Source organism: Pseudopodoces humilis, chromosome 5 (genome assembly GCF_049639895.1).
Source record: "Pseudopodoces humilis isolate 2021_Gansu_Grassland_sample_001 chromosome 5, ASM4963989v1, whole genome shotgun sequence".
Classification (NCBI taxonomy): Eukaryota; Metazoa; Chordata; class Aves; order Passeriformes; family Paridae; genus Pseudopodoces; species Pseudopodoces humilis.
Window position 1 is genome coordinate 51,429,295 of NC_142204.1, and position 12,072 is coordinate 51,441,366.

The 12,072-nt window shown below is 35.1% G+C and overlaps 1 protein-coding gene across 10 annotated transcripts in view; it reads right to left on the reverse strand.

Moving 5' to 3' along the window:
* Positions 1 to 12,072, reverse strand: part of CADPS2 (calcium dependent secretion activator 2) — a 282,371-nt gene that overhangs the window by 47,239 nt on the left and 223,060 nt on the right. For 6 of the 10 annotated variants that reach the window (XM_088054886.1, XM_088054885.1, XM_088054884.1 and 3 more), the window contains 4 exons: positions 11,741 to 11,844; positions 8,023 to 8,179; positions 886 to 1,027; positions 638 to 757 (listed from right to left, as the gene is read on the reverse strand). In XM_088054886.1, coding sequence (XP_087911012.1) covers positions 638 to 757; positions 886 to 1,027; positions 8,023 to 8,179; positions 11,741 to 11,844 — 523 coding nt within the window. The remainder of the gene's footprint in view (positions 1 to 637; positions 758 to 885; positions 1,028 to 8,022; positions 8,180 to 11,740; positions 11,845 to 12,072) is intronic. The other 4 variants (XM_005519231.2, XM_005519232.2, XM_088054888.1 and 1 more) reach the window with 1 other exon arrangement.

Sequence of the window (12,072 nt, forward strand, 5' to 3'; positions counted from 1 at the left end):
TAGTTTCTTGAGCCTTTCTCTAACATATAATTAATTTGTCCTCACACAGAAATCAGACCTGTAACTATGGAATATTTCCATAAAGCACTGAAATATGGGGGAAAAATCAGAAAGAATTTTTTTTTTTCTCAAGCAAACAAAGAAAGGGATGTACTTCTATTCTTGACAATTATTAATATTTTACTATTTTCCTGTAGCATGGATATTTAATCTGATGACAATATTTATAATCAATGGTTTTCAGAACCAATATAAAATTATTTAATAAAACCCATGCAAAAAATATAATGGGCTGCCTCATTTTACAAAACCACAATCTAAAATCAATCATCCAAAAGGTTCCCCACTGCTTATTAATTCAAAAGAATCATTAGGTTGTTTAGAGTACTAAATATCATTCCTGCTATGGCAGACCCTTGCCAAGTTGATTTTCTAAGTTACCAGGTTTAAGACTGCTACACTTTAATGCACTAGAAAGCGCAACTCACTAACAGTCCATGCTTGGCTCACTCCCAAGAAACGACAATTTTCAGCTAAGAGAGGATAAACACCATGCAATCCAAATACAGCTGCACAGAACACTAGCAAGGCCATGCAGAGCTGACATACAGTCAGAAAGTTATTGAAGAATACACACGTGGAGTCATACAAAGAAGTCATCCAGGTTGGTGTGGTAAAGTTAGGTATTTGTGGAAGATTAAGAGGCAAACTTGGAACTTTTGGAAGAGCTACATTAGGAAGACTGTTGGTGATGCTCCTGTGAAGAAATAACAATGTAGGAATACAATAAAAAATAGAATATTTAGAGGACAACAGGGGACAACCCCTTATTAGATAGAAAGCTATAGGCAGGTGCTTTGTTAGGATTTTGTAAAAAGCACTTACTTGACAGGTTGCCATGACTCTTGTTCAAGACCTCTGTGAATGGACTGGGCAATTGATGATTCCATGAGATCAATGTAGCGGACAACCATTGGAACAAAAATTTCTTGCAAGTGCTTGTGAAACTTTCCATTGCACAAAAGTGCTTTAGAAAAACAAACAAAAGACAAAAATGTCAGACCTTTTGTTATAGGAAGAAGTGTATCTTAAAATGTTTTAGTACACAAAGGCATTTTAAGAATAAGATCTCACTTGTGTAGGAAATACAGTTCAGAAAAGATAAATGAAGTGTTCCATAAGGACAGTGTAGTGCATCTCAGACTGTCAGTGTAATGAAAACTAGATACATACTAAAGATATTTACTGAACCAGAACCCTTTTGCATTTTCTCAAAATTAATAATATGCTTTGCTGAATCTAAACATTAGCAGTTTTGTTCATTACTTCTACACCAAGACAGGACAAAAATATCCAAAAAAAAGGAAAAAAAAAGGTATTTGAATGCCATTCATAAGCAGTAGAATATTACTTATTTCACAGATGGGACTTACTACATGAAAAACTGCATACACATGCAAACTAGACATGCTCAAAATCTGAAAATTAGTTTTCCATCACCACTGCTTGTCGTTGTATTCCCTGAAGTGTTCTCTCAGCAAATTCTAGCTCTTAGCACACTAATGTGCTGTCCCACCAAGGGAATATATGTTTCATGTTTTGAATGTGTCTGTGTTCACCCTTTAATCTAGCACTGTTATTAGGACCTATAAGAATATTCCCATGTACATATGGAAATCATAGAAGCTCAGGCACAGAGAGAAATTTACATGACCTTGGCAACCTTATTTTTCCCTTGTCCATGTTCTGTTGTTTTAAATTCTTTTGTAGGTTTCTCCTCCCACCTATTCCAGTATACAGACTTCTTGTGTGACTGGATGGACACCAAAACCACATTTTGAGGAGGCTTCCTCCTGGAAAGAAGCCTGGATCGCAGGGCTCACCATGGACACCATCCTTTTAAATTATAATCCCTTTTGTTCTACTACCAACGCCATTCCATGTTTAATGTCAAAAAAAATTCTATAACTTCCAGAAACTACTTTGCCTTCCATTCCGGAATGACACCCAGCCCAAACTGAACCTGGGAGAGATGGAAACTATGGGGAAAATGTGCCATCAAGTTTCTGTCACCTATTGCTACTTGTATTGCAAGGAAGTGCCTTTGTTGCTGAATGTCTGAACACTATGTTACTTTTTTCTTGCATACAATGATCTGGAAGCAAAAAACGATTTTCTTGGAAACATCCTTGTAGAACAATAGGAAATATTGTATCAATCACCTTTACCCGAGGAAACAATGTGATCAGTTCTCTTGGTTTTGTGTAACTGCTCTTCTTGCTAAGAACTTTCAAACTTTAATTTCCAACCATTTTAGACACAGGGGTGGAGATATCAGATATATGAAGTTTTTTTTTTAAACAGGCATTTAGGTAGCAGGCAGAGATTATTAGGGTTTCCACTGAGAAAAAGGCAGAGGTGTAGGATCATGTCTTTATTAAACACCTGAGAATTCACCCTTGAGAGTACCTGTGAGTCCATTACAAACATGATCTATTATTTACAGTGCTCCTCAAAATAATTGTTTAGCTAGTTCTGGCTTATTATTTATGTATCAGAAATTCAAAACAGTTTTATTTTTCTCTATTTATAATTGTTTTACATATCTTAAAACTACGACACCTTTTATCAGCAAGAAAAATGACTGAGGAGGATTTGGATATTAATACAAAGGTTGCACAGTAAACTGCTGATGAGCACTGCCTTTGAGAAACAAAAGGTTGCTGGTATCAATTTGCATATTAGGCTGAGTTTTCAAGGCAACTTTGAGCTGAAAAATAACAACAAGAGTACAACTGTGCCAATTAAATCAATCTTGCTGCTTTGTAGCGAACCAGTAATTAATCAGGCAATCACAGATACTTGAAGGAATAAGGCTGTAGTTTAGTGTTTTCTGAGCACACTGCAGAAATGGTCTGCTACAAGCACTGCTCTGGGAATTACAGTAATGAAGCCTCATGGGCAGGAGGATGACTTGTTATTTCAAAGCCAGCATGAAATTTTAAGATGTCACAAGCAATAAAGGTGTTCAACATAAAAAGCTGAATCATTTTCCTAACATCATGACACCAGTCTTTACAGGGAAGTGAAACTTTCCAAAATTATGCCAAGACTTACTGTCACTTCACCCCCAGGGTGTTCCCTGTGTATGTGGGTACACACTCACTAGAGAACTGTCTTGGATCAACAACTCCATGAGCATTCTGTTTTCCCAGGGTTCAAGACATGGCAGCTCTGATTTACCCATCTGGAGATCTCCATCAAGGATTAATGCAGGGCAGGGAAAGAACTCAAAACACAGGGATAAGTGATATGGCTGAGTATCATCAGACTCATGGCACTCTACCCTATGATTAAAATTGATCTTGCCAAAAGGTGCCACCTGTGCATCAAAGCAGATGGGAAACAAGAGATCCTTGAGGAAATGCCACACTTAAGATCCCTCAACTACCACTTGTCTTCAAAGCTGTGTAGCTTAATTCTCCATTGTCTTTTCAATATAGACACCCCACACCCACTTCATATGAGTCATCTCATAGTCATACAAGCAACAATAAAATGAAAGCTTATGCCAGAGCAAGGTAATGTACAGGCAATATTAAAGGAAAACACATTACGGGAACAGAAACAGAACCCTGAAGTAGATAGTCTAGAAATATTGAAGAAGAAAATTATTATGTTTTTTCCATATTAGGAAATATATTAGCTGAAATATATTAAAACATGACAAGAGAATATCAGAGATGGATCTAAAGCTAGTTATTCAGTACTGGAATGAGGTTTCATCTCTAAAAGTAGGAAATGAATCTGCTGTGCCTGCGTACCACAAAAGTGGTGAGGCTTCTACTGCTTTCACTAACACAGGCAGATCTCAGGAGTTATCCTGGAGTCAGCATGTCATGCTGTCCTCAAGAGCTTCTGCAGAATCAGAGGCAGGGAAGAATGACATAGATTAACATGAGTCTCTTTTCCCTTGACATAAATAGCACTCTGTCAGAGAGTCTGTAATTATCCTGCGCTTCAAGGGACTCTACGGAAAAGATAACTTGAATTTTCCGGTATATTTTTAAATTCAAAATAAGAAAGAGTATATTTCAAGAAGGAAAAAACTTTGAGGGTCCAGATTATATTTATAACAATCGAAACTCAAGCAATCACATGTGAAAAGAAAGTTTGTATTCCCATTCATTTGCTATTTATATTCTGCCTCCACAGAGAATTTCTTAATCAGCTAGTTAAATTGCAGTAAAAATTGCAAGTATCCCAATTTATATGGAAATTATCTTGTATTTTTACATATAAGACATATTTTAAAAGCGAAATTTACAGGTTTACTTTGTGAAAGCAAGGTTAAAATTTATTTAATCTTTACAAGATTGAGTTACAGAAACAGCTTGTTGCACAATTTACCTTTGTGAACAAGTCCCATTAGGAAAAACGATTATTAGATATTCTGGAAAGGAATAATGCAGCTTGAGTTAACTCTCAGTGTCAGTAACCCAGACATGTAGCTCTTATCTGAAGGTAGGTGATGATTTCAAAGCAGCTCCTAGCAGGACTGAGTCCCGGATGTGAGAAAAGATACCCTCTACAGTGAGTGAGAGGTGTAAGGTTTGAGATATTGGGGTGGGCCTACACATCTGACGACCTTAAATCCAAGTTGTCTTCTAACTCTACCCTGTAGTTTAAAATAGGGTGTGATGTTATACATAAGGTCTAGTCCAAAAGTAGTACACAGTCTGTAACAAAGCAGGAAGGTGATGTTCTGTCTTTGGTGGCGTTTGCCACTCCACAACAGCAATGGAACAAAACGTATCAGAGAATTCCTTTCAAACGACTAACACTCAACATGCTGCTTTTCTAAATGAGCTTCACCAGACTCTCTACCCTTTACAGCAGACTCTGGCAGAGTTAGAGCAGGTGCACTGACATTCCACTGGGTAATATCTGAATGAGAATGAAGATTGTGAGTTCCCTTCATAATACTCCTAGTTTTGACTGGTTTGTGCCAAGGTAGCAATGCAATAGTGCTGAGCAACAGCACAGGACAAAGTGTCAGTAAGTGACACTTGGAGAAAAAACTCAGTAAGGAAATGATCACCATACTGAATATAGAGTTGGAAACCCTCTAAAACAAGCAAAATATGCAGACTCTCCATCTAACTAGGCATATGCCACTGAAAGATATCTCTCACACCATGTTAAATGAAGAGAAATTAATACATGTCTATCTTTTGAGCACTAAAAAGATTAAGAATCAGAATTAATCAGAAGATTAATCTGAATAATTAAACAACCACAGAAAGTAAATTGCCATCTAAAGCAGGTCCCTTACAACATAATTTATAGGCTCTGTGGACAAAAAGTAACACAGTCATTACAGAGAATAAGACACAATCCTGGGACAGCTATGTTTTTCTTCCCTTTATGAATATCTAATTCCAGAAAAAATAATTCTGATATCACAGGGAGATGTTGAGAACTGTATCACTGTACAATCTGCAAAGCTTCACAGAGTCAGGCGTAATTGTGTGTGGACAATAATAACTCTGGAGATCATTAAAATGTATATTTTAAAAGCAGCTACAATAATTATTTCAAATATTTACAATTTGAGAAAACACATTAAATTTATCTTCAATCTATTATTCATCTCCACAGTGAATGCAATTTTTAAAATAACTTTTTGTGGTTAGGTCTCATAAGAAAAGCTGAAATATTTTACAAGATGGGAAGATCATCCTCCTCCCTCCCTCCATTTTATAAAGTTCTTCAGTTAGACTAAACAGGAATGCAATCATTGATATACTCTGCCTTTTGGAATAATGTCAGAAGATAATGGAGAGTCTCAGGGTGACACAAAATGAAGTCCTTCATGAAAGAAATGAGAAGCTTCAGTCAGGACTTCCCCATCCTCCCTTCTCTTTATAAAAAATTATACACCACATTGGAAAATGCATTTTTTTCTCATTGAATCTTGCACCATGTTTTTTACATTGTGTAAAATAGCACATTCACTATTATTTGAACATACATGAATATGAATTTCCATTATCTCAAAGGTTTTTTTATTATACTTTAGTGGCGTAGTTATAAAAATAGTTTTACATGCAAGTTTTCTTTAATGCTGTAGATGTAAGATTGTTTCTTTATTGTTAGGAGTCCTCTCATGTCAGGTTTATGTGAAAACTGATGCATGCACCAAAGATTTAGAGCTCATTTAATGTTCTTGAGATAGAATAACATGCAGGTGTCAGTCCTCCAAATTTCAGTGAAGATTAGCCTAATATGCAATATGGTGACCTAACTGTTCTTCATTTGAAAGAAGTCTGAAAAGTAATCTCTGATATAGCCACAGAGTGAGAATAACCCAGTGGGATTTCCACCTCTTCATTTCCTAATGAGTTTTTTGATAATGAGAGGTGACTTTGCCAGTCACTGTGGGCTCTATTATGGCTAATTTACTCCACTTCACTCTCCTTGTTAATTATTAACACTAGCCTTTTTATCCTCATGAGACCACATTCCAGTTTTTCCCTTTTTAGATTCTTTTTCTAAATATATCTTTATGAAGGTGATAGTTTTCAGGACAAGGTTTTCACTTAGGGTAAAGTCAGAATTACTAATTTTACCTTGGAAGGCATTAAAATTGATTATATAAGCATGGGACACTCTTGCTAATGCTTTTTATGCAGTTGCAAGGTGAAAAGGCTGTTAATTAAAGAATAAGCACTGAGGTATGTTCCACTTGGGAATCACTTCCTGGTAGAATGGTCACTTGCCACTTGCAAACATGTCCTCTGATTAATAGGTGACTAATTTCCATGGTTGCTTTCCAGTAGTTCTGGAAAAAGAAAAAGTGTGTAATTTTCCAGATGGCTTTCACCTGCCAGAAACTGTCATTTAATATATCTATTACCATTAGGGAATTACTGAAATTGGAATACAGGTGTGATATTTCATACAACAGTTTTTTCATGTCCTTTAGTTAAAGTTTTACAATTCTTGTAATAGTTGCTTCAACATGAAAGTTTTCATAGAATGCCTTTCTTAAGCCTGTTCTAGTAATTTAACATTATTATATGTTTACTTTTTTAAGGAAAGAAAAGTCAGCAGCCTATAAGCAATCTCCTGCATGTGAGGACAACCCTTGTTTGTTTCTAACACTTCTCTCAGGTTGGAACCAAAGATCAAAGGAACACAAATGACACAACAATAAAGTTAAAACTAGTGTCACAAATCCTTCTTGTAAGACTACTGTAAAATACCTACACAGTTTTCAGAAACCAAAGAATTGTTTTAAGTGCATGTAACATCACAACTAGAGATGTGATTCCTAAACTGAAGATGTATGATGGTAGGAGAAGAATCTGAATATCCCATCTGAATATAGGCTTCATATTTTTAACCTGAATTTTAGATGGTTGGACATCACTTAAAGAGGTGCACAATCCACCTTTCAGGAGTCCAGCTCTTCTGAGATACACACTAAGACTGAAAAATTCCTGCACCCTTTTCAGCAACCTTCTCAAGCGGCATCATGGCAATTTTAATGTTTCTGAAGTTGCAGTTGGCTCAACAAAGGATCCAAACAGAATTTTTTTTGTGTGTATTTTATTACATTCATGCTAACACTACTACACCTTTACAGACATAACTAGTGTGAAAGAAGTTTAGAAGGCTTAGAAGGAAATCTAAACTACAACTTTATTTAAGCAATATAGATTAAATGCAAACTATCAATACCTCTTGTGCTACTTGTACATAATTGACTCAAAACTGAGCAAATTGTGAATACCAAGTGGTTAATGCACTGCCAGAATAAGGACTGAAATGGTACAAGGATAGAGAGCAACTGCTCAGCTTGCAGGAAATGGAACACAAAGATATGTATCATAAAAACAGGCATTGCCACTTTTATTTTGTGGATTATCCTATTTAAAAACACAAAAAACAAATTTCTAAGGTGTGGGTACATTGAAAAATCTTACCCAGACAGTATGTAAAAAGTTAAGATCTTACTGTCATTCCTGAGGGCATTATTCAGCAGCTGGAAAAGTGGGAAGCTGTCCCAGGAGTCCTGTGGCTGTGCCTCAAGTGCTGAATCCATATCGACAGAATACAGAGACAAAAACTTCTCTGCATGCTCAGCCAGCAGTTCTGGCCACCAAGCAAATGCCTGCAAACATGAAAAAACAGAATTAATAAGCATGAATCAAAGCAAAGAGATGTGCTCTATCTATGTCAGAATACATCTGAGTGACATACCACGTCCTGTCTCATTTGGGGAGGAAGAATGGGCCAAGTAGAAACATGTGAAAATATTTTATAAAACTTTGCATCAAAAAATGTAAGAAATCACACAGATTATTGTGGGAAAGGTGATATGATCAGAATAAAAATATAACATCAAAAAAATCAAAAAAGAGAATATAAATGCCTGCAACTTTTTTCAGAGAGCAAAGAAAAGCGTGAAGGCCTCACCCTTCAAAAAATGACTGTATGTTACTTTTGATTTCATTAAATTCTAAAGCAGATGAATTTATTTTTAAAATATATCTTTATGAATACATTTTGAATTCATTTGGTAATCAAAAAGGATGAAAAGGTTTATTGTGAATTTTTATTCCTTGAAGTCTGAGGGTTTTTTTTAACATCTAGAGAGTGATTTTAATTCCGACTTTTGCCTTAAAGATGTCAGCTTCTTCTGAGGAAGACATTCAGCTTTCCTTGTACAAATGCCATAAATCTTTTATAAGTTCACTAATGTCAACACCAATTTCCAGCAACTGAACATGTTGGAACAGTTTTCTCTGGCAAAAATGTATATTCTTAGGCAATCCTTAAAGAAGAGAAGAAATCTGTGAATAATATCAGCAAGTAAAGCCAGCTCTTCATTAAAGACATATAACTATTGTACTTTTTTATTGTCATGTAAATCTAGGATTTTAAATGTCAGTATTGGAGCCGAGCATTGGATCAGAGGGAGCTCTGTGATCCTGCAGTTACAGATAAAGGTGAAAGGAGTTTATGAAACAAGATGAACACTGAATCCTGCTGAGAGTGTTTTGCTCAGAGTTTATAAGAACATCTGACAGTGAGAAATGCCTACACATGCAACACAGGAAGATGTCACTGCTTTCAAACTTATGCCACTCATTTTGAATATACAATTTTGAATATTTTGGAGTTGCCAACATGGAACATCTGTAGTTTTATCTACAGAAGAGCTCAATCCCCTCAGCTTCAAATAAATTCACAGAAATCTTCATTTGCATTTATGGAATGTAGGCCCTGGGTGGTGTAGAATTACGTAGTCAGGTCTGAAAGGCATACCATAAAAGACAACTTCTGTAAAGTGGTCTAAAAATGTGTTTTTGTATCATGGACTTTCTGACAACTGTCTGTAGTTCTTTCTGGCATGGGGCAAATGGAGAAATGATGAATTGGCAAAGGGTTTTAAAGAAATGCTGGCATGCCCTGCTATTACTGAAAAGTACTTTGTGTGTTCCAGTGGCAGGATTGAAGGATGACAACTTGAACCATAGTGAGGAGAAGAGGCTTCATAAACTTTGGCAAGAGTTTGAAATAGAGTCTTTAATCAAACTGGAAGAAATTTCTTATTAATGAAGCCTGTTTAAGTAGGAGTTAATTAAAAGAACAGATTCCTTACTCTAGAAAATACCTACATGAAAATAAAAAAAATGTATATAGGTACTGGTAGGGGACCCTTCTAAGAAAAAAAAAAAAAACTTTTCAGAAAATATTGCCAAAATTTCAAAACAAAGCAAAACCAAAACTAGGAAATGAGCATATTTTCTCTCCATTTTCTTCCTCATTGTAAATGACACTTTGAACCCAGACAGAAATTCTTCTGACTCTCTCAAGAGTTATGCATCATTACTTGGGCAGCAAGAAAGAATAATTAAAAAAAAAAAAAGAGCTAAATGTAACAGCACAGTTGTTATGGATAATAATAGACTAAAAGCAATTAGCAATTGGTGACACACATTCTAGGAGAACAGAAACATTGACCAAATTAAAGGATTAAAGGAAAAATGGAGTTCTTAGATTCTAGAAGACACATGAATGTAGCTATGCAACACCAGAAATCATCAAAACACTTTTTGCTACATGTTCAATGCACAGCTCCATGTATGAGCAGAGCAAAACAATGCTTAGTTGGAATCACATACCTCTCTTCCCTTTGGGAATCCCCGAAATTTGTAAAAAAGAAAAAAAAAATCTAGTATTAAAAAATGTGATATATTGTTTTACAGATTACTGATCCTTTTCATCAACTGTAGCATCAAACACTGAACATTTGCATAACATTATGATGTGAAGTCACCATACTTAATACCCACTTTTGAGTAGGGAATGTATTATTTGGCAATCTTTTTCTCAGATATATTTTAACATTGAATTTCATTGAAATTGAACATACATTACATGAATGAAGGAAGGGGGAAACAACCTTACCACTATCTTCATTCTTTTCAAGGTATCTTAGATTAGATTGCGAACTTTTGATGAATAAGTTTTTCTGAAGGCACATGCAATATATTTACTCTTCTGAAAAACACCACATCTCTGACTGCAAATAGGTAGTATAGAAAGCAATCTTTGAAAAGAGATGCTTAATCATATATATGTGCTTTGATATGGGTTTTGTTTCTGTGTTCTTTTCACACAGAAGTCAAATTTTCCTACCATCATGCAGATCCTCAAAAGACAAAGACCACAATGTATACATTTTATTAAGTAATCATTACATTGTAACACAGTGGCAACAGTAGTGTAGAACAGGACCTCCAGGGAATTAATTTCAAATCATCAAAACAGCTGTTTCTTCAGTATAAGATAAAACATCTATAACAAGTTCACACATGACAGATGTAAGCTAAAAACCAGATTCCATAGTGTGATATAAAACCAGATGTTTTGAATGATCATATTTTATAACTATATATACTAAATAATGTTTATCCCTTTGCATATTTTCCAAAAAAAATATTTATAGAGTTTTTTGTGAACATTTTAAAAGCAATTTCCTGAACCTTAGAAAACTGTATTTACTAATTAAATTTCAATAATATATACAAGTGTATCTGGCCAAGTTAAGTTTTGTAATTCCTTGAGATAAGAGGTGCTAGAATTCTAGTTATTATGGTTTCTGTGTCATGAAGCAAAAGATGTGAAAGTAAGAAACATAAAATTGTTTTATTTCATTTCTTCTACATTACAATGCCATTTTAAAAGCACAAGTTTAAAAGCATACTTTTCCAATCAACAGAAGAACAATGGGAATGAGATTATTATAACTATTATTATTTTTCTGTCTATACTCTAGATCTATATAGGATGATGAAAACCAGCATTCAGTTATATTTTCCTTCTATTCCGAACGTCGGGTGAAAAGTTGGAAGGAAAAACTGTATAAGGCTATGAATGTTTTCCGTACCATTTCATCACCTCCAGCACAAAGGTGCTTTCTCTTTTTTATGCTCTTTAATTTTCGTCTCCAAACCTACAGCTCATTCAAGTGAATTGAAGTAGAGTTTTATTTCACTTCACTTTACATAAGCTTCAAGTCTGCTATTACTCTGTAAATGTGAGCTGCCTTAAACATATGTCAGAAAGTAAAACTAAGATATTTCTTGACAGACTTGCTTTGCATCAGGGGAGAGAAAATCTAGGAACAAACCATTCTCTACAGAAAATGCAATTACAGTCTCACCTCGGAATGATGCTCTTCATTTTGCTGCAATACTTCAATACAGAGTTCTGCAAGGTGAAGAACCTCTTCCAGTTTTCTTGCAGGTGTTGCTTGATTCATGGTCTCTGTATGAACACAAAATGTAAACCAAAATTTAGTTACAAATATGATTTACAGTAAGTGAAAATGATGCCAGAAACTAGTGGGAATGGTGCAAACTGACAAATTTCTAAAATAAAAGAGATTTCAAGTGTTAAGGATAATAATTTAATACACATAAACAGAGCGGAATGTCCAGATACTAAAAAGAGAAAATAATTCACAAGGGCATCAGTGGTCATAGTAAACATCAT